The 27867-nt window shown below is 42.6% G+C and overlaps 1 protein-coding gene across 1 annotated transcript in view; it reads left to right on the plus strand.

Moving 5' to 3' along the window:
• Nucleotides 1-27867, plus strand: part of drosha (drosha ribonuclease III) — a 322738-nt gene that overhangs the window by 279275 nt on the left and 15596 nt on the right. Inside the window, 3 exon segments of the mRNA XM_055151233.1 lie at nucleotides 253-356; nucleotides 9013-9105; nucleotides 14374-14420. Coding sequence (XP_055007208.1) covers nucleotides 253-356; nucleotides 9013-9105; nucleotides 14374-14420 — 244 coding nt within the window.

The raw sequence follows: 27867 nt of genomic DNA on the forward strand, positions 1-27867 counted from the left end.
AGCTCACACAGTCAGTTTTGTCAAATATAAAAGCTTTGAGTGACTGTTGTACTCCATAAATTGTATTTGGAAACACTGTGGACACTGGGTTATTTCTTGGGTCTTGAGTTTACATTTAGAGTTATTTTTGCCCTGACTCTTGCCTTTCCTCTCATGTGCCTTAAATGTTAAAGTTACAGTATATTTCGTGTTATATTTTTTTCCCTGTTTTTGCCCTGACTCTCGCCTTCTCCTCTCGTGTGTCTGTGGCAGGAGTTCATTTTAAACCAGGACTGGAACGACCCCAAGTCTCAGCTGCAGCAGTGTTGCCTGACCCTGAGGACGGAGGGCAAAGAGCCCGATATACCCCTGTACAAGTGAGTACTGCACTACTTTATCTTATATACCCCTGTACAAGTGAGTACTGCACTACTTTATCTTATATACCCCTGTACAAGTGAGTACTGCACTACTTTATCTTATATACCCCTGTACAAGTGAGTACTGCACTACTTTATCTTATATACCCCTGTACAAGTGAGTACTGCACTACTTTATATATACCCCTGTACAAGTATACTGCCCTGTACAAGTGAGTACTGCACTACTTTATCTTATATACCCCTGTACAAGTGAGTACTGCACTACTTTATCTTATATACCCCTGTACAAGTGAGTACTGCACTACTTTATCTTATATACCCCTGTACAAGTGAGTACTGCACTACTTTATCTTATATACCCCTGTACAAGTGAGTACTGCACTACTTTATCTTATATACCCCTGTACAAGTGAGTACTGCACTACTTTATCTTATATACCCCTGTACAAGTGAGTACTGCACTACTTTATCTTATATACCCCTGTACAAGTGAGTACTGCACTACTTTATCTTATATACCCCTGTACATGTGAGTACTGCACTACTTTATCTTATATACCCCTGTACAAGTGAGTACTGTGTCTAATCTATAACATATATGGTATTTTTTGGACTATAAGTCACTCCGGAGTGTAAGTTGCACCAGCCAAAAATGCAAAATGAAGAAGAAAAAACATATATAAGTTGAACTTTTTGGGGGAAATGTATTTTGTAAAATCAGAGACCAGGTTCCAACATTTCCTGTGTAAAGTCAAGTTGTAGTAAAAACAACAGAAGAGTGAACAACAGACTGTTAACGTCACATATGAACAGTTCTTCAGATAAACTATAACATAACAGAACAGAGCAAGTTTAACAAACTCTCCATCTCACTCCAAATCACTAAATCCATTCAATTCTTCATCCTCGGTGTCACTTCTGAACAACTCAACCTCGACCTCTGGAGGTAAACAGAGCGACGCTTCCTCTTCTGTGTCGCTGTCGTAATCATAGACTCTATAAAAGAAGTGGACTGTGTGAGTGTGACGTCACCCAGTGTTCAGCGACGCTCAAATGAGGCTCGTGATGCTAGAGCCAGGTTCTGTATTATGAATAGAATTTTTTTGATGAACATAACAGCAAAAAAAATAAAAAATCAGCATCCTGTGTCGTGGGTTAATACAAACATTTTAAGACCAAAATGACAAGGCTCACAGCAGCAGGTACAGAGAGAGGAGCCACAAGTCAAATTGGAGCCAGAGTCAGAAGAGCCTCCTGGAGAACTTCCTATTTGGCATGCGGCGACTAGAGCCTTAGCTATGTCCACTATTCAGACTCAGCATCAGTTCCAGTTAGAATTATTTGTGTCTTTCTGAATCCCGACAGGATGGTTTCGGTGTCACTGAAGTCCAGGCTTTGTCCGTCCGTCCAGTGACTTCAGGAAAGTTTCATGGTTCATCCTCCCGGTGTCACAAGTTTCTCTCTCACTCCAAACTTTCTTTCTGCTGCTCGATTTCCGTTTTCAGCTGCAGATTTCACGACTTGCAGTTTGTAAATCTGCAGAATCTGATTTTGTTTTCGGGGGCGTTTGTGTTCAGTCGTCTCAGTCTTTGTCTTTATGGTGCAGAAGTAACGGTGCGATCGACTGACACGATACAGACAGAACAGAGGCTCTTTCTGCAGGAGACATGCGCAGTAGTAGTAGAAGTGACAGTGGTGCAGGAGGAACAGGAGCAGCAGATCCTCACACACAAGACACACAGTCAGAAAAAACATTAACTGGAATTCCACAAATCTACAGCGGGACACTTCCTGCTGTCGTGAAAAAAACACTTTATCCCAAACAAATACTGAGAATGTTCAGTATTTGTGGATCATATGTTTGGCGATTTCTTTCAAAAACAATTCTAAACACTTTGAATGACTTCACTTGTCAGATGTGAATAAATAAAACAAACAAATATATGAATAAATAAGGATCCTTGCTGTATAAATGCTGTAAATGTCTCTCAAATCCATTATTTACAGTCTGGGGTTTAATATTTGATGGAACGTTCGGCTGAAGCTCGAGGGTCTGTGAGGACAGACTGAGGTGAGCTCTGAGTCCAGTCACAGACCAGTGGAGGGTTTTATTTATTTATTTATTTATTTATTTATTTATTTTTAATCACATTTCCAAAGAGTTAATTTTATAGAAGAAATAATTTGCGCCTTGATAAAGATCTGTGTTTAATTAATATGATCAAAGATACGAGGGATACGTCTGCAAACTGAATATTACTTTCCCCTGATAAGAGTCGGGACACACACTTTTATGAATGTTTAAATATGAATATAAGAAAAAGAACGTGTGATTCAGTCAAACCAGGGGAGATTCAAAGCTTTCGAGGAGGTAATAACGCTCAGTCTCTCTCTATTTCTAAATACAAATCTGTCTGTTTAGGTCAGTGTTTCCCAAATCAGCAAGTTTGGGTCAAGTCCTGCTCAGTCCTTCCTACAGGGACTAAAAACTGTACTAATACTACGACTCTGCAAAATATTTCAATAAATATTGTACCGTAAAATGCATATCATGATAACAGCACACCGAGCACATCGTTACATCCCGAGTATTAAACACAGTACTCACTTGTACAGGGGTACTGTATTTTTTTGAGTATAAGTGGCACTTTTTTTCATGGTTTGGGTGTTTCCTGTGACTTATATTCCGGAGTAATTTATATATGTTAGGGCAGGGGTGTCAAACTCATTTTGTTCCGGGGGTCGTATCCAACCGACTTTGATCTCAAAGGGGCCGGATCAGAAAACTCATGTCATATAAACCCAAAAATAACAATAAGTTCAAATATTTGTGCAGAGAAACACAAATCTATTACAGAAATCTTTTTTAATTGATGAACTCTTTCTTTTACAAAATATTATAATATTATGAACAACCTGAAACTTTAAGAAAAATACAATTTCAACACAAAGTTTTAACGTGAACTTGTATGTAAATAAGAATAAGTCAATTTTTGTTGTAAAATCCTGCACTCGGCTCCACTTTTCTCATGTTGGACATTTTTCTGATGAGGGTGTCACGGTCAACAGTCAAAACGATCGTCCTTTAAGAGCGTTTGGAAAGAGACAAGTCTTCATTTGTGCTGCTCTGGGGGGAGGGGCCACGTACAGAGACGCTGGAGACGCCGCTATGCTGAGCGGTGCAGAAAATTACCAATATTTTAATAGAAAATATAATAAAAATATTTTAGTAGAAAATCACCCAAGGGCCACATTAAAGGTCTTGGAGGGCCGGATCTGGCCCCCGGGCCTTATGTTTGACACCTGTGTGTTAGGGTGACCATATTTCCATTTGTGAAAACCTGGACACCTTACCGGGGGTGGGAGTCGTCCCTCGCTATACTGCGGTTCACCTTTCCCATGCTTTTTTTTTTTTTTTTTTACAGCGTATGAACACGTATCGCGTATTATGGGCGGGTAGTATTTACTAGGGGTGTGCAAATTATCGCGTTAATTGCAATTAATTAATTACAGTCATATTTAGCGCGTTATGTTTTTTAATCGCGATAATCTCATTTTTTTAATCTCTAACTTTACTGTTTCTACGCGAGTTGCCTTATTATAAAATCTGTTTTTATGTGTTGTTGGGACAATAACACATCGCTTCCGCAAACAATTGTGATTTTCTTTCTCGTTCTCGCCGCATCTGCGATAAACCTGCACACGTCTGAAAACATCACGACACAAACACAGAACAGACTCACCTTCACCTTCAACTCTGTCAGAAAACTCAGATTCCACTGAGTCGAGTCCTTCAGTCCCACAGAAGCTGAACCGCATCAGCGACACAAGAGCTTTTTTTATTTTTTTTCTCGCTTAGTTTATGCAAATTAGCCATGCGGTTTTTAAGTTTCGTTTCTGTGAGATTTGCGCAAATCAGCATTAAACACATTATAATTTCAAACAAGCTGATGTGGCTCTAGAGTTTTCATGGTTTATATGTAATAATAATAATGTAATAATCAATTTAAATGAAAATACCTCAAGTTGAAGCTTTTCTCAGCATTTTTAGGTGAGATTAAAAAGAGATTAATTAGATTAATTACAGATCATAAGTAATTAATCTCTCAATTTTTTTAATCGCCTGACAGCACTAGTATTTACACACGGGTGGGTGAGGACTAAACCAGGACTAATCTTGGACTTGGAGAGAGAACGCCGAGCAGTTTGTCCGCAAAGCGCGATCGGGCAATTGCCGCGTTTACCTCCGTGAGCCGGTCCTTTCTCCTGCGTCACCTCCGAGCCCGACCCGACACCGAGTCGACACCGAGTCCTGTTTCAGATTCAAAACATTTAAGAATATTTTTGAAATAGGTCAATTTTGTCAATGCAACCTCACAATATTTAAACTTTTTTTTTTGCAACTTTTCACAGTGCTTCTGGACAATTCTTTTTAAATCTAATAAAAAATGACAAAATAATTCAAGATAATTTTTAATTTTAAAACCACAGAAAACAGAAAATAAAATCATGCTGTCGCTGTTTATGTTTTTATTCAACTAAATAACGCAGAAAAGACGAGTCCTTTCCACAAACCTCACTTTCACTGGCTGAAATGTTCCGCAGTATGGCATTAAACGTTTCTCTCTTCATGGAGACCAAACCGGAATAAGATACAGGTCAGATCTGTGGAGAGGCGACCCCGCTCACAGTCTGAACGTCTGTTTTTCGAGGTGTTTTTGAGCTCGAAAACCTGCACCTGTTATTGAATATATATTAAGTAGAGCTGTTTAATGTCACACTGCGAAACATTCCAGGTAGAGCAATGACGTCTCCATAGCAACAAGAAGGTGACGAGCCCCCAACCGAAAAAGTTACATAGTGCACAAGATACAAAACATTTAAGAATATTTTTGAAATAGGTCAAATTTGTCAATGCAGCGGTCGCACTATTTTACTTATTTTTATTTATTTTTTTACTTTTTTTGCAACTTTTCACAATGCTTCTGGACAATTCTTTTAAATCTAATAAAAAATGACAAAATAATTCAAGATCATTTTAAATTTTAAAACCACAGAAAACAAAATAAAATCATGCTGTTGTTTATGTTTTTATTCAACTAAATAACGCAGAAAAGACGAGTCCTTTCCACAAACCTCACTCTCACTGGCTGAAATGTTCCGCAGTATGGCATTAAACCTTTCTATCTTCATGGAGACCAAACCGGAATAAGATACAGGTCAGATCTGTGGAGAGGCGACTCCGCTCACAGTCTGAATGTCTGTTTTTCGAGGTGTTTTTGAGCTCAAAAACCTGCACCTGTGATTGAATATATATTAAGTAGAGCTGTTTAATGTCACACTGCGAAACATTCCAGGTAGAGCAGTCTCTATAGCAACAAGAAGGTGACGAGCCAGAACCGAAAAAGTTACATAGTGCACAAGATACAAAACATTTAAGAATATTTTTGAAATAGGTCAAATTTGTCAATGCAGCGGTCGCACTATTTTACTTATTTTATTTATTTTTTTACTTTTTTTGCAACTTTTCACAATGCTTCTGGACAATTCTTTTAAATCTAATAAAAAATGACAAAATAATTCAAGATCATTTTTAATTTTAAAACCACAGAAAACAAAATAAAATCATGTTGTCGTTGTTTATGTTTTTATTCAACTAAATAACTTAGAAAACTCGAGTCCTTTCCACAAAACTCACTTTCACTGGCTGAAATGTTCCACAGTACGGCATTAAACCTTTCTATCTTCATGGAGACCAAAGCAGAATAAGTTACAGGTCAGATCTGTGGAGAGGCGACCCCGCTCACAGTCAGAACGCCTGTTTTTCGAGGTATTTTTGAGCTGTAAAACCTGCACCTGTGATTGAATAAATGTAAAGTCGAGCTGTTTAATGTCACACTGCGGAACATTCCAGGAAGGGCAATGACGTCTCCATAGCAACAAGCAGGCGACAGACCTCCCAAACCATAATTCACTGGACAGTTAATAATAAATATACTTTAAGTCCGTTTTTTCCGTCCTTTCCCTTTCGGCGTCTTGTCGCGCTCGTGGTGTTTTGTTACATAAACCTGCGTTCGTTCGCGACAACAGGTCAGAGGTCAAGTGTCCTCCGACAAAACACTCTGAGGCCTGCCATAAAGAGGTGTGTGCGTCGCCGTGGAAACTGACAATCGAATGCAAAAAAAATAAAATAAATAAATAGTACCAAAAAAAATAAAAAGAAATGCAAGGTCACGGCTGAATCGGAGCAGCAGTGAGTTGGGGATTTGTGTTTGTGTCTTTAGACTTTATATTATTATTTATGTATTTAAAGGTGTATTGTGTAACTTTTTTGGTTGGGGGGGGGCCTGTCGCCTGCTTGTTTCTATGGATACGTCATTGCTCTGCCTGGAATGTTCCACGGTGTGACATTAAACAGCTCTACTTTACGTTTATTCAATCACAGGTGCAGGTTTTATAGCTCAAAAATACCAAGAAAAACAGACGTTCTGACTGTGAGCGGAGTCGCCTCTCCACAGATCTGACCCGTAACTTGGTCCGGTTTGGTCTCCGTGAAGATAGAAAGGTTTGATGCCACACTGCGGAACATTCCAGACAAAGGAATAACATCTCCATGGTGAAAAGTTACTTAATGCACCTTTAAGTATAAAAAAAAAAAGACCCAGACCCAACTCATTTTGTCCTGTGTGATTTATGCCTAAATTATTTTCAGTATTTTGAGCTAAATAAAATAAATAAATAATGTAAATGTATAATAAATGTAAGACAGAACTGTTTAATGTTTTACTGTGGAACATTCCAGTAGTGTCATAGCACTCGAGACCACTTTTGTACTCTCTTGGACTCGTCTTGTCTCAGTCTTGTCTCTGTTTTGAAGGTGTTTGGACTCGGTCTTGTCTCGGTCTCGATGGCGCTTGGACTCGGTCTTGTCTTGGACTTGAAGAAGCTCGATCTTGGTTTTGTCTCAGACTCGAGCGCATTTGGACTCAGTCCTGAAGGCACTTGGACTCGGTCTTGTCTCGGTCTTGTCTCGGTCTTGTCTCGGTCTTGATGGCACTTGGACTCGATCTCGTCTTGGACTTAAGTGCATTTGGACTCCGTCTTTTCCCGGTCTTGAAGACGCATGGACTCGGTCTTGTCTCGGACTTGAGTGCATTTGGACTCGGTTTTGATGCCGCTTGGACTCGGCCTTTTCCCGGTTTTGAAGACGCTTGAACCCGGTCTTGTCTCGGTCTTGAAGGAGCTTGGACTCGGCCTTTTCCTGGTCTTGAAGACGCTTGAACCCGGTCTTGTCTCGGTCTTGTCCCGGTCTTGAAGACGCTTGAACTCGGTGTTGTCTCGGTCTTGAAGGAGCTTGGACTCGGTCTTGTCTCGGTCTTGTCTCGGTCTTGTCCCGGTCTTGAAGACGCTTGAACTCGGTGTTGTCTCGGTCTTGAAGGAGCTTGGACTCGGTCTTGTCTCGGTCTTGTCTCGGTCTTGTCCCGGTCTTGAAGACGCTTGAACTCGGTGTTGTCTCGGTCTTGAAGGAGCTTGGACTCGGCCTTTTCCTGGTCTTGAAGACGCTTGGACTCGGTCTTATCTCGGTCTTATCTCGGTCTTATCTCGGTCTTGTCTCGGTCTTATCTCGGTCTTATCTTGGTCGTGTCTTGGTCTTGTCTCGGTCTTGTCTCGGTCTTATCTCGGTCTTATCTTGGTCGTGTCTCGGTCTTGTCTCGGTCTTATCTCGGTCTTGTCTCGGTCTTCTCTCTTGGTCTCGGTCTTGTCTCGGTCTTGTCTCTCGGTCTTGTCTCGGTTTCTATCTCGGTCTTATCTCGGTCGTGTCTCGGTCTTGTCTCGGTCTTATCTCGGTCTTATCTCGGTCTTATCTCGGTCTTGTCTCGCTCTTGTGTCGGTCTTGTCTCGGTCTTGTCTCGGTCTTGTCACGGTCTTGGGCTCTTGGGCTCGGTCTTGTCTCGGTTTTGAAAACTCTCGATCTATTATATCAAGATTTCAAAAGTCTTGGTCTTGGGTCTCGGTCTTGGTCTTGTCTCGGTCTTGTCTCGGTCTTATCTCGGTCTTGTCTGGTCTTGTCTTCGGTCTTCTTGGTCTCGGTCTTTGGTCTCTCGGTCTTATCTCGGTCTTGTCTCGGTCTTGTCTCTCGGTCTCTTGTCTCGGTCTTATCTCGGGTCTTGTCTGGTCTTGTCTTCTTGTCTCGGTCTTGGATCTCGGTCTTGTCTCGGTCTTGTCTTGGTCTTGTCTCGGTCTTTCTCTCGGTCTTATCTCGGTCTTGTCTCGGTCTTATCTCGGTCTCTTCTCGTCTCTCTCTTGTCTTGGTCTCGGTCTTATCTCGGTCTTGTCTCGGTCTTGTCTCGGTCTTTATCTCGGTCTTGTCTCGGTCTTGTCTCGGTCGGTCTTTGGTCTCGGTCTTATCTCGGTCTTGTCTCGGTCTTGTCTCGGTCTTGTCTCGGTCTTGTCTCGGTCTTGTCTCGGTCTTGTCTCGGTCTTGTCTCGTCTCGGTCTTGTCTCGGTCTTGTCTCGGTCTCTGTCTCGGTCTCTAGCAGGTCTTGGTCTTGGTCTCGTTCGTTCTCTTTTAACACCTTGTACCTTTAAATCTGCTCTGTTTTTTGTGTTTTCTCATGGTTCTGTTTTGTGTTTTTTCTTTTTCCTTCAGGACTCTGCAGACGGTCGGCCCGTCTCACGCTCGGACCTACACCGTGGCCGTTTATTTTAAAGGAGAGAGAATCGGCTGCGGAAAAGGACCGAGGTCAGTCCCGGCGCACGTTTGCTCAAATTATTTCAAAATAAACTGGAAATTTAAAATAAAATCTGTGAAGAGGAAAAGAATAAATGTTTTTCAAGGTACATTTTGACAATAAAAGAAAAATAAAAAAACACATGAAATTGATTAAAGGTTTAAACCGTGTTATAAACTTTCACTCTTTCTCTCTTTCTCCTTCTCTCCTTTTTTCTGTCTCTATCTCTCTGGTTTTCTTTTTCTCTCTCACCCCCTTTATTTTTTCCTTCTCTCTCCCACAAATTCCTCCGTTCTCCTCCATTCCAAAGCCTTCTGTGTCAGTTTATTTTGTTTCTCTCCATCTCTCTTCTCTCTCTCCTCTTCTTCATTCCAGTTCCCTCCATACTGCTTTAATCTGTGTTCCTTCTCTTATTTTCCTTTCTCTCCTTCTCTCTCTCTCATTTCTCTCTCACCCCCTTTTCCTTCTCTCTCTGCTTCTCTCTCTCTCTCTCCCTCCCTGCCTTTATCTCTCTCACATTCTCTTTCTCCCCCTTTCGCTCTCTCTCTTTCTCTCTCACCCCTTCTTTCTCACGTTCTCTTTCTCCCTCTCTCTCTCTCTCTCCTGTCGTCTTTCTATGTCTCTCTCTCCTGTCGTGTCTCTCCCTGTCCCTCTCTCCTCTCTTCTTTCTCTGTCTCTCTCTCTCTCTCTCTATTTACCGTCGTTAAGTCTCTCTCTCTTTTCTCTCCTGTCGTCTGTCTCTCTCCTGTCGTCTTTCTCTCCTCTCTCTTTTCTCTCTCTCTCTGTGTTTCCTGTCCTTAAGCGTCTCTCTCTTTATCTTGTTGTTTTTCTCTCTCCTCTCTTCTTTCTCTCTTTTCTCTCTCTCTGTGTGTCCCATCCTTAAGCATCTCTCTCTCTCTCTCCTCAGTCGTCTTTCCCTCCTCTCTCTCTCCTATCATCTCTCTCTTTGTCTCTCTCTCTCTTTGTCTCTCTCTCTCTCTGTCTGTCTCTCTCTCTCTTCTCTCTCTCTCTTCTCTCTCTCTCTCTCCTGTCTGTCTCTCTCTCTCTCTCTCTTCTCTCTTCCTCTCTCTTTCTCTCTCTCTCTCTCCTGTCTTTCTCTCTCTCTCTCCTATCATCTCTCTCTTTGTCTCTCTCTCTCTTTGTCTCTCTCTCCTGTCTCTCTCTCCTCTCTCTCCTATCATCTCTCTCTTTGTCTCTCTCTCTCTCTTGTTCTCTCTCCTCTCTCTCTCTCTGTTGTCTCTCTCTCTCTGTCTCTCTCTCTCCTCTCTCTCCTCTCTCTCTCTCTCTCTTTGTCTCTCTCTCTCTTTGTCTCTCTCTTCCTTTGTCTCTCTCTCTCCTCTGTTGTCTCTCTCTCCTCCTTTGTCTCTCTCTCTCTGTTCTCTCTCTCTCTCTCTTTCCCTCTTCTCTTCTCGTCTCTCTCTTTCTCTCTCTCTCTCTTTGTCTCTCTCTCTCCTGTTGTCTCTCTCTCTCCTTCTCTTCTCTTTCCTCCTCCTCTTTCTCTATCTCTCTCTTTGTCTCTCTCTCTTTGTCTCTATCTCTCTCTTTGTCTCTCTCTCTCTCTTTGTCTCTCTCTCCTCTCTTCTCTCCTTCTCTCTCCTCTCTCTCTCTCTTTGTCTCTCTCTCTCTTTGTCTCTCTCTCTTTGTCTCTCTCTCTCTCTGTCTGTCTCCTCTCTCCTTTCTTCTCTCTCTCTCTCCTGTTTCCTCTCTCTCTCTCTCTCTCCTTCTCTCTCTCTCTCTTTCTCTCTCTCTCTCCTGTCCCTCTCTCCTTCTGTCGTCTTTCTCTCTTTCCTGTCATCTCTCTCCTCTCTTCTTTCTCTCTCTCTTCTTTTCTTTCCCTCTTTTCTCTCTCTCTCTCTCTCTGTTTCCCATCCTTAAGCGTCTCTCTCTCTCTTGTCATCTCTCTCCTCTCTTCTTTCTCTCCTCTCTCTTCTCTTTTTTCTCCTCTTTTTTCTCTCTCTCTCTCTCTCTCTTTCTCCGTCCTTAAGTCTCTCTCTCTCTCTCTCTCTCTCTCTCTCTCTCTCTCTCTCCTCTCTCTTCTCTGTCTCTGTGTTTCCGTCCTTAAGCGTCTCTCTCTCTCTCCTGTCGTCTTTCTCTCTCCTCTCTTCTTTCCCTCTCTCTTTTCTCTTTGTCTCTCTCTGTTTCCCATCCTTAAGTGTCTCTCTCTTCTCTCGCTCTTTTCGTCTTTCCCTCTTTTCTCTTCTCTCTCCCTCTCTATTCACCGTCCTTAAGCGTCTCTCTCTCTGTCTCTTTCTCTCTTCTCTTCTTTCTCTCCTCTCTTTTCTCTCTCTCTCTGTGTTTTCTGTCCTTAAGCGTCTCTCTTCTCTCTCCTCTCTTTCTCTCTCTCTTTTTCTTTCTCTCCTCTTTTCTCTTCTTTCTCTGTGTTTTCCGTCCTTAAGCGTCTCTCTCTCTGTCTCTTTCTCTCTTCTCTTTCTTTCCCTCTTCTTTTCTCCCCTTAAGTGTCTCTCTCTTTTCTTTCTCTCTCTCTTTTTTCTCTTCTTTCTCTGTGTTTCCCGTCCTTAAGCGTCTCTCTCTTCTCTCTCCTGTCATCTCTCTCTTCTCTTCTTTCTCTCTCCTCTCTTTTTTCTCTTTTTCTCTGTGTTTTCCGTCCTTAAGCGTCTCTCTCTTCTCTCTCTTTCTCTCTGTCTCTCTCTCTTCTCTTCTTTCCCTCTCTTTTTTCTCTCTCGCTCTGTGTTTCCCGTCCTTAAGCGTCTCTCTCTCTGTCTCTTTCTCTCTTCTCTTCTTTCTCTCCTCTCTTTTTTCTCTTCTCTCTGTGTTTTCCGTCCTTAAGCGTCTCTCTCTTCTGTCGTCTCTCTCTTCTCTTCTTTCCCTCTCTTTTCTCTCTCGCTCTGTGTTTCCCGTCCTTAAGCGTCTCTCTCTTCTCTCTCCTGTCATCTCTCTCTTCTCTTCTTTCTCTCTCCTCTCTTTTTTCTCTTTTTCTCTGTGTTTTCCGTCCTTAAGCGTCTCTCTCTTCTCTTCTTCTTCCTCTCTCCTCCCTTTTTTCTCTCTGTGTTTCCGTCCTTAAGCGTCTCTCTCTTCTCTCTCCTGTCGTCTCTCTCTTCTCTTTTCTTTCTCTCCTCTCTTTTTTCTCTTCTCTCTCTGTGTTTTCCGTCCTTAAGCGTCTCTCTCTTCTCTCTTCTTTCTCTCTCCTGTCCTCTCTCTCTTCTCTTCTTTCTCTCCTCTCTTTTTTTCTCTTTTTCTCTGTGTTTTCCGTCCTTAAGCGTCTCTCTCTTCTCTCTCCTGTCGTCTCTCTCTTCTCTTCTTTCTCTCCTCTCTTTTTTCTCTTTTTCTCTGTGTTTTCCGTCCTTAAGCGTCTCTCTCTTCTCTCTCCTGTCATCTCTCTCTTCTCTTCTTTCTCTCCTCTCTTTTTTTCTCTTCTCTCTGTGTTTTCCGTCCTTAAGCGTCTCTCTCTCTCTGTCTCTTTCTGTCTTCTCTTCTTTCCCTCTCTTTTCTCTCTCGCTCTGTGTTTTCCGTCCTTAAGCGTCTCTCTCTCTTCTCTTCTTTCTCTCCTCTCTTTTTTCTCTCTCTCTCTGTGTTTTCTGTCCTTAAGCGTCTCTCTGTCTCTCTCCTCTCTTCTCTCTTCTTTCCCTTTTTTCTCTTCTCTCTCTGTGTTTCCCGTCCTTAAGCGTCTCTCTCTTCTCTCTCCTTTCTCTCTCTCTTTTCTTTCTCTCCTCTCTTTTTTCTCTTTTTCTCTGTGTTTTCCGTCCTTAAGCGTCTCTCTCTTCTGGTCTCTTTCTCTCTTCTCTTCTTTCTCTCTCTTTTCTCTCTCGCTCTGTGTTTTCTGTCCTTAAGCGTCTCTCTCTTCTGTCGTCTCTCTCTTCTCTTCTTTCTCTCCTCTCTTTTCTCTCTCTCTCTGTGTTTTCTGTCCTTAAGCGTCTCTCTCTTCTGTCATCTCTCTCTTCTCTTCTTTCTCTCCTCCTCTTTTTTCTCTCTCGCTCTGTGTTTTCCGTCCTTAAGCGTCTCTCTCTTCTCTTCTTCTTTCTCTCCTCTCTTTTTTCTCTTTTTCTCAGTGTTTTCCGTCCTTAAGCGTCTCTCTCTTCTCTTCTTTTCTCTCCTCTCTTTTTTCTCTTTTTCTCTGTGTTTTCCGTCCTTCAGCGCGTCTCTCTCTCTCTCTCGTCACTCGTCTCTCATCTCGTCACATTACCGTCGCGTTCGTCTCGCACTCGTCTTTTCAGACTCTCCTCTTTAAGCTTTTCTCCAAACAAACCCTCTGCTCTTGAGCCTAATCCTCTCGCACTTTTACTTCACGCACAAACAAACGGCTGATTTAAAACGGCTCAGACTCACGACGGTAATCCTGTTCTGAGTGGAACAGGTGACACTCTGAACAATGCAACGTCAAGATTTTTATTTTAGAAACAATCAGCGGCACAAAAGAAGCACAAATTAAAAGAAAAACGCGTCATCTTTAAAGTGAAATTAAACACTAAACGCACTTTTGTTTGCTCATTAACCGTGTTTATGATGATGTAAGAACATTTTCTACTCTTTTTATTGATTTTATTGCTTCAAACGACGTAGATTTGCAGCTTTCTGGTCAAAAAAACGCACGTCTGACTCTTAAGTTTGTGCTGATTTCAGTGGCTTCTGCAATTTCAAGTACTATGTGACATTACACAGCACTGCCCCGATTGCAACCCGGTGTTTCTGATGCAAACATTTGGCTGCAGGGTTGGAGTTTGAAGTGTGGATACCGATATTTTCGATGGTTTCACTCTCAAACTCAAACTGTACGACCAAATTACAGGTTTTAAAAGTTCACAGATCGCGATTCATGTTCTCACAGTAAACGAACGACTTCAACAGAGCGAAACCGTCACGATTCAAACAGTTTTGATATTCTCACGACCTATGATTGTGGATTGGGAGCTGGTCATGAGGGATTAATCGGTTCTAGTTGCCTCAAGTTTACTACACAAAACACGACAAAAGTCAGATCCCAAAAACGGTCACAAAAGTGAAAAATCAGCTCAAAAAAGGCCAAAAATCGCACAGTTTATACCCAGATTTAGTCCAATCACACGGTTCCTTATACCTTTTGAGCCCCGCCCCCCTTCCCCTTTAGTCCTCCAGACCCCGCCCTAACCCTTTAGCATAATGTCTCCACCAAGCCAAGACACATTTTAGCAGAATTTTCATGTTTTTGCGATAAATAACTCAATGGATCAGTATCTACAGTTGTTTTAAATCAGTATTGTGATTCAAAATGGACAAATGTCAAATATTATGATATAAAAAGAATATGATTTTAACCCTCTCTTTTCTGTGTGTAATTCCTGTAGTATCCAGCAGGCGGAGATGGGAGCTGCGATGGACGCTCTGGACAAATGTGAGTGCACCACGTCCAACACTAAACTAAAAATCAGCGTAGCCGCGGGGTCTTAAAAGTCTTAAAAAGGTCTTAAATTTCATGTTCCTAAATTAAGGCCTTAAAAAGTCTTAAATTATGTTACCTAAGTCTTATTTTTTTCACAAAGGTCTTAAAGGTTGTATAGAGGATTTTTTTAAGGAAAGAGAAATCCAGCGTGACACCTTCCTCCTCCACAGCCTCTAGAAATAATTTAGAGACCGACACCTCAGTTTTTAGACCCTTCGTCCGCTTCAGTCGCGCAGTCACTGAAAGGAATCTCCAAGAATCACCTCAGTTTGTCTTCGCTCCTTTTCTCCTTCTCTTCTTCTTTCAGCGACGTCAAAAACGGACTTTCTTTTGCGGCGAACTGGTCGTGGATTCTCGTCCGACATCGCAACAAACTTTATGCGAACTGCGACAGAGCCACAATTTAAAAAAAGCCTCTAAGACCCGCTGCATAGTTACCTTAGAAACGTAGGGAGTTTGATTGACAACCTAACAGCCAATAGAAAATGAGGCAGCCTCGTTTTCTATTGGCTGATGTTTATCTGGCCTCAACACGTCCACAGTTGATAGATTTTCTTTTTTTTTTTTCTGGTCATCATAATTACAAAGCTGCTGCGTCTCTGTAATGGTGTTTTAAACTTTCATTGACAATTTGAAACAAATAAAAAAAATGCTCCATACAACCTTTAAATTTCATTATCCTATTTTTTTGTAAACTCAACCATTCTGCAGTGTGATGTTAAATGGAAGGAGGGACAAAAAACAACAATGTGAAATAATATAACGTGAATGAACGTCTAATTTGGAGTATGCACCAAAAATACTTTGGTTTGTGGCGCCGGCGGCAAAGAGTAAAACCATCAGTAGAGTGGAGGAAGACGCTAGATGGATCATGGTCAAGTGTCGGTTTAATCCACAGCAACTCTGAGATTCTATAGCAGTTAGTTGGTCTTTGTTCGAATTGGATCTGCTGTTTTTCACCCGCATAATGGGTGCGATGTTGGTCTTAATTTTCATTTATGTGGTCTTTAAAATGTCTTAAATTTGGGGTAGTCAAACTTGGGGAAACCCTGAAAATGTTCAGATCCAGCACTGATATCTGTATCGAACACCACTTGAGGCATGAAGTGAGTATTGTGGGTTTTTTCGGAAGGTTCCATGCGTGTCCTAAAAAGAAGCACAGGAGATGGAGAATCCAAAGAGAACAGGCCACTTTATTTCGTCATTTTCCATTGAGAGGGATTCAAGTTGATTACCAAGTACAACTGCCACCCCGGAACGACACCTCAATGACCAACTCAAAATCAGGGGTAGCTTTATACTACATCTTGACAAAACATTAACTTGTTGATTTAGCATATACAGCAAGAAAATGAACAATACTGCTGACCCAGTGCACCTTATCATGGGTGGAAACATGCCACAAGACCACATATGTCAGTTTTGCTGCTCCGTGGCATCTCAAAGTCCAGAAAAACATGTTATGTAGACCTATGGATAATCACACGTGTTTTTCCACCCTGTTGTCATTCCAAAGTCCATAATGTTAGGTGAATTTAGCATGACCACCACATAATTTCCCACAGTATGAAGTTTCTTAGTTTTAGTGACTCGATGCACTGCAGACGTACAAACGCCCAGAGGAGCAGATCTGTAAGGAACATTTCTCTATTCAGTAACAAAATACACTTTAATACACTGTGCAAAAACAATACTGACATTTATTAAAGGTTCGATATTACACAAATCTGACTCTTGTGAGGTTTAAGTCGAGTTATAAAGTTGTTTCCTCCTCAAAACAGACCTGGACTTGTGTTTTGTTTCATTCACACGTGTTTGAGTAACACTTTATTATCAGTCTGTCCACATCTCCAAAGCTCAAAATGCTCTGCTCCACCTTGTGATGTCATGAAGTGGTGGTTTTCAAGTTTACAGCTCCGTTTAGTCCAGTTGAGATTGAAAATTCAAGAGCTGAAATCATCCAAATAATTCTAGTGAAGGTGTGTGGAGTTTTAAAACTCAGTGGAGCTGTTCGTGTATAACCACATGGTGACATCACAAGGTGGAACGAGGTGTTTTCTGTTTGAGGGAGGAACTCAGCCTAAGTGTAAAAGGTTTGTGTGTTAAACATGTGTGAATAAAACAAAAAAATACAACTCCAGGTCTGTTTGTGATGAGAAAATGACAGAAAATAGTGTAACATGGACTCTTTAATATTGGGCAGAGTTCCCACAGTCATTGAAATCCTGGAAAAGTCATGGAAATTTAAAGAATCATCTTCCAGGCCTGGAAAAGTTATGGAATTTTAGTATCTTTTCCACACAGTTCCAGCTTTCTGTTAAGTTCTCATTAGACTGTTATGATTATTTCTGAACATCTGCACCTTTTGTTTAAAATAGACGATATTAAATGCACTGACAGGATTTTAAATGTTCCAAAACTATAATCCCAAACCATAAAGTGAGTGGAAAGAGTTCACATTTCAGATTTAGACCTAAAAGTCTGATCATGACATGTAGAGTCATGGAAAATTCACTTTAGGTCATGAAAAAGTCATGGAAATGTTTTAGAAATTTTGTCCGTGAAAAAGAGTGAGAACTAGGGATGGGAATGATTAATCGGATTAATCAATAATTGATCATTAAGAATTTCCTCGATTATGTTCATTTTTTATCGACAAACAGAATGTAGGTCACTGTGCGTAACGTAAGGTGACCAAACGTCTGCTTTACCCTGGACATGTCCGTTTTTCACGTCCTGTCCCGGCCGTCCAGGTTTTTTTTTTTTTTTATAAAGTGATGCAAATGTTCAGGTTTTCTTTTCTTTTTTTATTTATTTATTTCATTCATAAAGCATAAAAAGGCATCAACAGTCTCACAACATCAGACACACAAGAAATGAATGAAAAGGAGCAGAAAGAAGAAAAAATCTGATGTTATCTGCCCCCTTTTCCTTTTTCAAGACAAAACATCAACATCGATCGTCACTAAACTTTCCAAATCAGTTCAGGCACAATTACTGATCAATTGCAAACAGTAAATCTTCATTATTAATCACAACTTAGTTTTCTTTTTCGTACAAACACACTGCATTCGATTTTATATATTTTTTTAAATGTCGTCATTGTACTTGATTCTTTTGTTTCTTTGTCAAGACTTTTCCATAAGTTTAACTCCTTTCACAGCGACGCTTCGCTCCATAACCTGAGTTCTGAATCTGGGTTTTTAAAACATGTCGGTTCCTTTTAAATTGTCGTGTTTTGTTCTCATCTCAAACAGGCTTTGAATATTTACAGGTAACGCACTGCACTTTGTTTTATACATGACTTTGAGGAGATTTAAGTCAACAATATCCTGCATTTTCAACACTTTAAGTTGAACAAATCATGGGTTGTTTGTCTCTCTACAGTATAATGACTGTCGGTGATAATTCTCAAAGCCCTTTTTTGTAAAATAAATAAAGGTTGTAGGTGAGTTTTACATGTTGAACCCCAAATTTCCACACAGTCCATCAGATCTGGTGCATTTATAGAGTTATACAAAGTTAATAATGCTGTACTGTTTAGTGAGAACTTTACTTTATGCAGAACAGCAATGGCTTTTCCTTTCACTGGGACGTTAGACGGAAAGTCTCTCGACGTGATCAGACACAAACAGACAGTCAGCAACACGCTGAAGCACAAATGCACATTTAACGATGACTTGTACCAGAAATTCCACGCGTGAGTGTGAGTCCATGTGCACAGTGAACAAAACAGCACATGTGTCGGTGTCCAGTGTGTCAGGGACCTCACAGCACCAGGACACCGAAAAAAGATTAGTAGTAATAATAATGATGATCATTTTAATATAAAAACATTAATCATTAATCGATAATCGATCATTAATTCTCCTGACAATCGATTAATGAAATTTCATGGAATGCCCGTCCACAGTGGGAACCCTGAACATGATTCTGTTCAAACTCGTCCAAAAGAATCGACAAAAACACTGAAATATGAACTAAGGTCGTCAAAAGTTTAGAAAATCTGATACTAATTGAAAAAAACTAATATCGAAAGTAGATCCTCATTTAGTTTAAAAGTTTGACTGAGTTTAAAAGCACAGTGGAGACTTTTTTGGATTTCTGTTTGAGAGAAGAACTCAGCGTAAATCTGCAGTTTTGCGTTTTAAACGTGTGTGAACAAAACAATAAAAACACAACTCCAGGTTTATGTTGTGAAGAGGAAACATTAAACCTCAGAAAATAGCGCAGTATTGATCCTTTAAGAAGAAAAACTAAACTCAGGGGACCTTTTGAGAGAGTTAATAAAACGATCTCTGGAAATATTTCACTCCTGGGCTCCGAATCAGAGGCGGATATTGTTTATTTAATCTTCCCGGCAACAGAACTCCCGTCTCTGCCGCGATTGGTCGGTAAAAATCGGCTCCCAAACTCGGCGCCCTCACATTAAGATGTTGTTACCGCAAAGTTTTGATGTGGTCCGAGCAAATGGAGCTTTAATGCGATGTTATTCCGACGCGGCCCTCCTCTCACACTCATTATAATTACGCCCAATGAGTTTATTTAACGAAGTACAAAGATCCGAACCGCAACCTGGAGCCGTAATCAAGAGGGGCACTGTACGAACAACGCCCTCGCTCAGCACTCCTCTGGGCTCGACGTAAAGGGACACTAAACACCAAAATCACTGATTATCTGAGTAAATGTGTCTAAAATAAAAGTGTGTACCGATCCCTGGCCTTGTTTTTGGCATTTTAGTGCAGATTTGTTAAAAAGCCGCGTCTGTAACGGCCTCTTTAGAGCAGGGGTCAACAAACTTTTTTTCTCTAGAGGCCACATTTTCTCTCCTGACTGTGACGGGGGTCGGGGTCGGGTCGGGGCCGTAACAGAATTGTTTGACACTGACGACGCAGATTATATTCTTCGAAAAACCTTCACAATTTCTTTACATGTCAGACAAACTGCACACTTCTTTAAGGTCCTGTTTACACGAGAACATTTGTGGGTAAAAACGACAAAATATATTATCTGAAGTGCCTTTTGTTTAGACTTCACATGAAGCTCTGGTCTGTCTGTAGCTCTGGTCTGTAGCTCTGGTCTGTAGTTCCATGTGAAGCTCTGGTCTTTTGCTCTGGTCTTTTGCTCTGGTCTTTTGCTCTGGTCTGTTGCTCTGGTCTCTGTCTGTAGCTCTGGTCTGTAGTTCTGGTCTGTCTGGTCTGTATCTCTGGTCTGTCACTCTGGTCTGTCGCTCTGGTCTGTCGCTCTGGTCTTTCGCTCTGGTCTGTCTGTCTCTGGTCTTTCGCTCTGTCTGTATTCTGGTCTGTACCTCTGGTCTGTCTGGTCTGTAGCTCTGGTCTGTTTGCTCTGGTCTGTCTGGTCTCTGGTCTGTCTGGTCTGTCTGGTCTGCTCTCTGGTCTGTCTGCTCTGGTCTGTAGCTCTGGTCTGGTCTGGTCTGTACTCTGGTCTGTTTGCTCTGGTCTTTCTGCTCTGGTCTGTACTCTCTGGTCTTTTCGCTCTGGTCTGTCGCTCTGGTCTGTCGTCTGGTCTGAGTTCTGGTCTGTACTCTCTGGTCTGTAGCTCTCTGGTCTTTCGCTCTGGTCTGTAGGTCTGTCTGTCTGTCTGCTCTGGTCTGTCTGGTCTCTGGTCTGTAGCTCTGGTCTGTCTGGTCTGGTCTGGTCTGTCTGGTCTGTCTGCTCTGGTCTGTAGCTCTGGTCTGTAGCTCTGGTCTGTAGTCTGGTCTGTAGCTCTGGTCTGTAGCTCTCTGGTCTGTAGCTCTGGTCTGTAGCTCTGGTCTGTACTTCTGGTCTGTAGCTCTGGTCTGTCTCTGCTCTCTGGTCTGTAGCTCTGGTCTGTAGTTCTGGTCTTTCGCTCTGGTCTGTACTCTGGTCTGTAGCTCTGGTCTGTAGCTCTGGTCTGTCTGGTCTGTACTCTCTGGTCTGTACTGGTCTGGTCTGGTCTGCTGTAGTTCTGGTCTGGTCTGGTAGCTCTGGTCTGTAGCTCTGGTCTGTAACTCTCTGGTCTGTTGCTCTGGTCTGTCTGGTCTGTAGCTCTGGTCTGTTCTGGTCTGTAGTTGGTCTGTAGTCTGTCTGTAGCTCTGTCTGTTGCTCTGGTCTGTACTTCTGGTCTGTAGCTCTGTCTGTAGTTCTGGTCTGTAGTTCTGGTCTGTTGCTCTGGTCTGTACTCTGGTCTCTGGTCTGGTCTGTACTTCTGGTCTGTAGCTCTGGTCTGTACCGCTGGTCTGTGCTCTCGGTCTGTACCTCTGGTCTGTCTCTGGTCTGTATCTGGTCTGTTGCTCTGGTCTGTACCTCTGGTCTGTACTTCTCTGGTCTGTCTGTAGCTCTGGTCTGTACCTCTGGTCTGCTGTCTGTCTGCTCTGGTCTGTAGCTCTGGTCTGTCGCTCTGGTCTGTAGTTCTGGTCTGTACCTCTGGTCTGTACCTCTGGTCTGTACCTCTGGTCTCTTCTCTGGTCTGTAGTTCTGGTCTGTACTCTGATCTGTCGCTCTGGTCTGTAGCTCTCTGGTCTGTCTGGTCTGGCTGTCAGGTCTCTGCTCTGGTCTGTAGCTCTGGTCTGTCTCTGGTCTGTAGCTCTGGTCTGTAGCTCTGGTCTGTAGCTCTGGTCTGTACTTCTGGTCTGTCGCTCTGGTCTGTCGCTCTGGTCTGTAGCTCTGGTCTGTAGTTCTGGTCTGTAGCTCTGGTCTGTACTTCTGGTCTGTAGCTCTGGTCTGTAGCTCTGGTCTGTAGGTCTGGTCTGTAGCTCTGGTCTGCTCTGGTCTGTATCTCTGGTCTGTCGCTCTGGTCTGTTGCTCTGGTCTGTCGCTCTGGTCTGTAGTTCTGGTCTGTAGCTCTGGTCTGTACCTCTGGTCTGTAGTCTCTGGTCTGTAGCTCTGGTCTGTTCTGTCTGGTCTGGTACTCTGTAGTCTGGTCTGTTGCTCTCTGGTCTGTAGCTCTCTGGTCTGTAGTTCTGGTCTGTAGTGGTCTGTTGCTCTGTCTTCTGTAGCTCTGGTCTGTACTGGTACTCTGTCTGTAGTTCTGGTCTGTAGCTCTGTGCTCTGCTCTGTGGTCTGTAGTTCTGGTCTGTAGTCTGTCTGTACCTCTGGTCTGTACTGCTCTGGTCTGGTAGGTCTGTAGCTCCGTGGTGAGTGACAGACTCGGCTCAGTGTCGGGCAGAGGTGCTCTGGTCTGTAGTTCTGGTCTGTAGCTCTGGTCTGTAGCTCTGGTCTGTAGCTCTGGTCTGTACCTCTGGTCTGTACTCTGGTCTGTAGCTCCGTGGTGAGTGACAGACTCGGCTCAGTGTCGGGCAGAGGTGCTCTGGTCTGTAGTTCTGGTCTGTAGTTCTGGTCTGTAGCTCTGGTCTGTAGCTCTGGTCTGGTAGCTCTGGTCTGTAGTTCTGGTCTGTACTCTGGTCTGTTGTCTGTTGGTCTGTTGCTCTGGTCTGTGCTCTGGTCTGTACTCTGTCTGTAGCTCTGGTCTGTACCTCTGGTCTGTAGCTCCGTGGTGAGTGACAGACTCGGCTCAGTGTCGGGCAGAGGTGCTCTGGTCTGTACCTCTGGTCTGTAGCTCTGGTCTGTACCTCTGGTCTGTAGCTCCGTGGTGAGTGACAGACTCGGCTCAGTGTCGGGCAGAGGTGCTCTGGTCTGTACCTCTGGTCTGTACTTCTGTCTGTAGCTCCGTGGTGAGTGACAGACTCGGCTCAGTGTCGGGCAAGGTGCTCTGGTCTGTACCTCTGGTCTGTACTTCTGGTCTGTACCTCTGGTCTGTACTTCTGTCTGTACTTCTGGTCTGGTCTGAGCTCTGGTCTGTAGTTCTGGTCTGTAGCTCTGGTCTGTTGCTCTGGTCTGTTGCCTCTGGTCTGTAGTTCTGGTCTGTAGTTCTGGTCTGTAGCTCTGGTCTGTACCTCTGGTCTGTAGCTCTGGTCTGTACCTCTGGTCTGTAGCTCCGTGGTGAGTGACAGACTCGGCTCAGTGTCGGGCAGAGGTGCTCTGGTCTGTACCTCTGGTCTGTAGCTCTGGTCTGTACCTCTGGTCTGTACCTCTGGTCTGTAGCTCCGTGGTGAGTGACAGACTCGGCTCAGTGTCGGCAGAGGTGTCTCTCTGGTCTGTAGTTCTGGTCTGTAGTTCTCTGGTCTGTAGCTCTGGTCTGTAGCTCTGGTCTGTACTCTGGTCTGTAGTTCTGGTCTGTACCTCTGGTCTGTAGCTCTGGTCTGTCGCTCTGGTCTGTAGCTCTGGTCTGTACCTCTGGTCTGTAGCTCTGGTCTGTACCTCTGGTCTGTAGCTCCGTGGTGAGTGACAGACTCGGCTCAGTGTCGGGCAGAGGTGCTCTGGTCTGTAGTTGGTCTGTAGCTCTGGTCTGTACCTCTGTCTGTCTGTCTGCTCCGTGGTGAGTGACAGACTCGGCTCAGTGTCGGGCAGAGGTGCTCTGGTCTGTACCTCTGGTGTGTACTTCTGGTCTGTACCTCTTGTCTGTACCTGGTCTGTACTTCTGGTCTGTAGCTCCGTGGTGAGTGACAGACTCGGCTCAGTGTCGGGCAGAGGTGAGGCGGTCGTCATTAAAACCACCACAAACCCTCCAAACTCATGCAGTTTTCATCAGGCGACGAGCAGCCTGCCCCCTTCTGTCCAGGAGGAATTAAATCTTAAACAGCTCCAGGAAACAGACTGAAAACAAATGGATGGAAAAGAAGAGACAGAGACGGAGAGACGGAGGGGAGGAGAGTTTAGAGTGTTTTAGAGTGAATCCCCCTCCAGAGGTTTTGGGGGTGAGGGTCAGGACCGAGAGAAGGACTAGTCTGAGCTTATAGAAACATGACTCCAAATATTCAGACAGGGTATTGTCCTGTACTAGTGGACACTCACTGGTACTGCGCCCCAAAAATCCCCACATAATATTTATTAAGTATATTATATGAACTTAAATTATTTATTAAAGGCTCTATAGAGGCTTTGCACCGTCACGTGTCGCCCATGGCAACGGTAACTACGCCGCCATGACACCGGACACACTATGTCATTGACTTTAGCAGCATCGGAGAAACATGGGCAGGTTTTGTTGTGTATCTGGTTGTTCTAGACGCTCTGAAAGGGATAAAACGATTCTTTTCTTCACTGTTCCTCTGGAAATGATTCATCAGGATCAAACAAGGGAATTATCGAAAAAAGACGCGGATTATCGCTAGAGAACAAAAACCACGAAGAGATTCCAAATGGTACCCATCAAGAACACCCGAAGTTTCAGGTGTCTTGAAGGTATTTGGCTATTTAAATTGTTTCATAGTTTATTTAATGAAAGAAGCACATTTACTGAACTAAAATGTCATTAATTTATCCAGGAAAACCAGCGCACTAGTTTACGATTCAATGAACCCACACTGAGCTCCTGTGATCAACATGACGCACGAGTCGAAGAGTCTGTGAGACGAACCTCGAAAGAATCGACCATGAAAAGATCCTCGCGAACGTTAGAAAGATCCACTCACAAAAAGAGATTAAATCTAGAAGACATAGTTGTGGATAAGTGAGACAATAAAGAAAACATGGTCCTACGACGAGTGACATGTTTATATGTGCTGGAAGATACAGTTTCTACTGCCACTCACACTGCTAATGTTTTCTTTTTACATTTTAGTTCAGTAAATGTGCTTCTCTCATTAAATAAACTATGAAACAATTTAAACAGCAAATACCTTGATAAAAGTGACGTGAGTGTGTCTTGATGGGACCATTGGAAATCTCTTCATGGTTTATGTTCTCTAGACATAATTCCCGTTTTTTTTCCCCAATAATTCCCTTGTTTGATCCTGATGAGTCGAGTGAAGAATCATGGCGGCGTAGTTACCGTTGCTATGGGGGGTCACGTGACAGCGCAAAGCCTCTACAACATATTTTTATCGTCTTATCTAATTTCATTTTAAACAGTTTGCAGTTGCCCAAAGTTCTTCCTCACTTATCTTATGCGTTCAGGGCATCCTCATTATTCACCAGTTCGCTGTCACCGTAAATTCAGCAACAACTAGCATGCTAACACACACCTTCTGGTTCTCTGACAGTAACATTTAAAATATAATTAGATGCAAACAGAACACAGCAGACTTATTTTGAGCTGTTTAAAGCTGTTTATAGTGACACATTTTGCTCATATGCATAGTAAAAATCCGATACAGGCCCGTTAAGACTTTAAAAACCAAGTAGAGCTCCTTAAATTAGTAGCTTTGTAAGATAGGATAGGAAACAAACAAATCAGCAACAGTACAGCCAAGTTCTACAGCACAAACTAAACATCATAATTCATGTATCTGCCCAGAGTTAAACATTTAAACTTCTTTTTTAAAATGGAACAAAGTGGTGCACAGTTTTAGGTTTTGTGCACAGTTGTTCATCCCTTGAACAGATTTACACAATTTCATAATATTTGTTCTGAAAAAAACGGATAACGAGTCATTTTTTCAAGTTTCGATTTTGTGTTTAAATGAATAACGGAAAAAATGGATTAGGAACGTTTCCCATTTACGTGACTTAAACTGCGATGCCGGACTGAACCAGGATTAAAACAAAACTAAACCAGGACTGAACCAAGACTGAACTAGGACTGAGTGTCGGGACGGGCCTGGAGGTGCCCGTGTGCACTGTCAGGTGACTGGGACTGAGACTGGGACCGAACCGGAACCAGAACTGGACTGAGACCAGGACTGAGACCGGTTTAGACCTGGTTTAGTCTTGGTTTGGTCTTGGTTTAGTCCTGGTTTAGACCTGGTTTAGACCTGGTTCAGTTCTGATTTAGTCCTGGTTCAGTCCTGTTTTAATCCTGGTTTAGTCCTGGTTTAATCCTGGTTTAAATCCTGGTTTAGTCTTGGTTTACTCCTGGTTCTAGACCTGGTTTAGACCTGGTTTAGACCTGGTTCAGTTCTGATTTAGTCCTGGTTCAGTCCTGTTTTAATCCTGGTTTAGTCCTGGTTTAATCCTGGTTCTAGACCTGGTTTAGACCTGGTTCAGTTCTGATTTAGTCCTGGTTCAGTCCTGTTTTAATCCTGGTTTAGTCCTGGTTTAATCCTGGTTTAGTCCTGGTTTAGTCCTGGTTCTAGACCTGGTTTAGACCTGGTTTAGACCTGGTTCAGTTCTGATTTAGTCCTGGTTCAGTCCTGTTTTAATCCTGGTTTAGTCCTGGTTTAGACCTGGTTTAGACCTGGTTTCTGGTTTCAGACCTGGTTTCCTGGTTTAGTCCTGGTTTAATCCTGGTTTTAATCCTGGTTTATTCCTGGTGTTCAGTCCTGGTTTAGTCCTGGTTCAGTCCTGGTTCAGTCCTCCTGGTTTAGTGTTTTTTAGTCCTGGTTTCCTGGTTTAGTCCTGGTTACTGGTTTAAGTTTTACCTGGTTTAGGTTTATTTGTACCTGGTTTCAGTCAAATTCGTTTACACAAAGTTTATTCAAAGTGATTTACAGAATAAGAAATGTTCATTAAAATCATAATAAAAACAAATCAAACATAAATAGTCCTGAAGATTAAAATTAAAAATTAAAAGTCCTGGTTCAGTCCTGCTTTAGTCCTGGTTCAGTCTTTATCCAGTTTTTCCATTTTTCATTTAAACACAAAATCAAAAACTGAAAAAAAAACTAATCATTATCTGTTTTTTCATTTCGGTTTTGGAGACAAATAATGAAGAAAATAGTTGTTGTTTTTTTCATTTTATTTAATTTTGTTTTTTTATTTTAAAAAACAAACGAACAAACGACACACAGATTGATTTTGCTGATCCCGTGTGAATCTGCTGCAAGTAACACAGACGTGTGGCGGTAATTTGCAAATTATCACACGTCCCCAGGTTGTATTTATCCCTTGTCTTTTCTTGGTCCAGTTGAAAAGTTTTTTTAAATAAACGTCGTATGTTTTGGTAAGTGTGAGGAAGAACTTTGGACCTTTGCAAACTGTTTACGATGGACCGTTTCTGTTTTTTTCTCGTTTTTAAGACGGTAAAACTCAGGTACGACCCTTTTAATTTAGCAGAATATTAACATTTCCAGGTCTTTCTCTCTGCGTCTGCATCAAACCCTCAGCTCCGTCTCTTCCTCCTCTTCCTCCTCGGCCCTTTTCTCTCTTTAAACAATGTGAAACGCATTTGAAAGAATCGCAGCTCGGAGCGGATTTTTTTTCCTCTTCCTCCGTAAAGCTCTTAATCTGAAGATAAGGCCCCGGAGCCGTTCGCTTCTTCTCCCTCGCGCTCCTCTCTTCTTTTGTTTGGCCCCGGAAATCCCTCCATCCTCCGTCGGAAAAAAAAAAAAAAAAAACCACAGGCGGCCGACGGTTCGAGCTGAAGCGGCGCGCGCTCACTCCAGGTGATAACATACGGCGAGATAAACGACTCAGGACCCGCGTCAACGTTCTCTCTGTCAATAGAAGCTTTGTGCGGATGTGACGGCGACATAAAGTTTGGCAAAGTTACTGTTTTCTTTAAAGCCTCACTGTGGAATTTTGCTTCGCCACGTTTCCATGAGAGCTTTAATTCAGAATAAAAATGAATTACGCTTTAAAAAACACCATGTAAACACTTAAATCCTAATGAAGTGATTATTCGGAATTAAACATAATCCAAAATTTCTGTATTTTTGGGTCTATAAAACGCTCTGGAGTATAAATCTCATCAGACAAAAAATGTGTAATGAAGAAGAAAAAAAAACTTTTTGGAGGAATTGAATTTTATAGGAAGGGAGGAGGAATAACAGAGAGAGAGAGAAAGAGAGAGAGAGAGAGAGAGAGAGAGAGAGAGAGAGAGAAAGTGAGATTAAAGTGACAGAACTAGAGGAGGAACGAAGGAGAAGAGGATGTAAGAGTGAGAGAGTAAATAAGTCTTTACTTACAGACATTTTCTGTCCCCAAAGACACTTTACAGAACATTATTCATTCACTCTGTACCTGGTGATGGTGAACTACTGCTTGTAGCCACAGCTGCCCTGGGGCAGACTGACAAAAGTGTGGCTGCCATGTCAATCGGCGCCATCGGTCCCTCTGAGCAACACAATGTGTGTGAAGTGTCTTGCTTAAGGACACAATGATTGAATTGATTGTTTTTAATTGATCTTGACAATGAACTGTTCTTGGACCTGGAGCAGGTTTTGGGTTGATGGGGGAAACTGGAGGAAACTCATCCAGACACGAGGAGAAACATACAAACTCCACACAGAAAGGCCCGGGCGACACGGGGATTGAACCCAGAACCTTCTTGCTGTGAGGCATGAGCCGCCAGGGAGAAAGAAAAGAAAGAGAATGAGAGAGAAAGAGGCAGGAGACATGTAGAGTGAAGTGACAGTGGTGCAGGAGGAACAGGAGCAGCAGATCCTCACACACACGGTGGCAGAGTGGTTAGCACTCAGGTCATGTCACGTTTCCCCCATCAACCCAAAACCTGCTCCAGGTCCAAGAACAGTTGATAA

This window comes from Boleophthalmus pectinirostris, unplaced genomic scaffold, assembly GCF_026225935.1.
Source record: "Boleophthalmus pectinirostris isolate CB_2022bp ecotype Guang Dong unplaced genomic scaffold, ASM2622593v1 HiC_scaffold_15, whole genome shotgun sequence".
Lineage (NCBI taxonomy): Eukaryota > Metazoa > Chordata > Actinopteri > Gobiiformes > Gobiidae > Boleophthalmus > Boleophthalmus pectinirostris.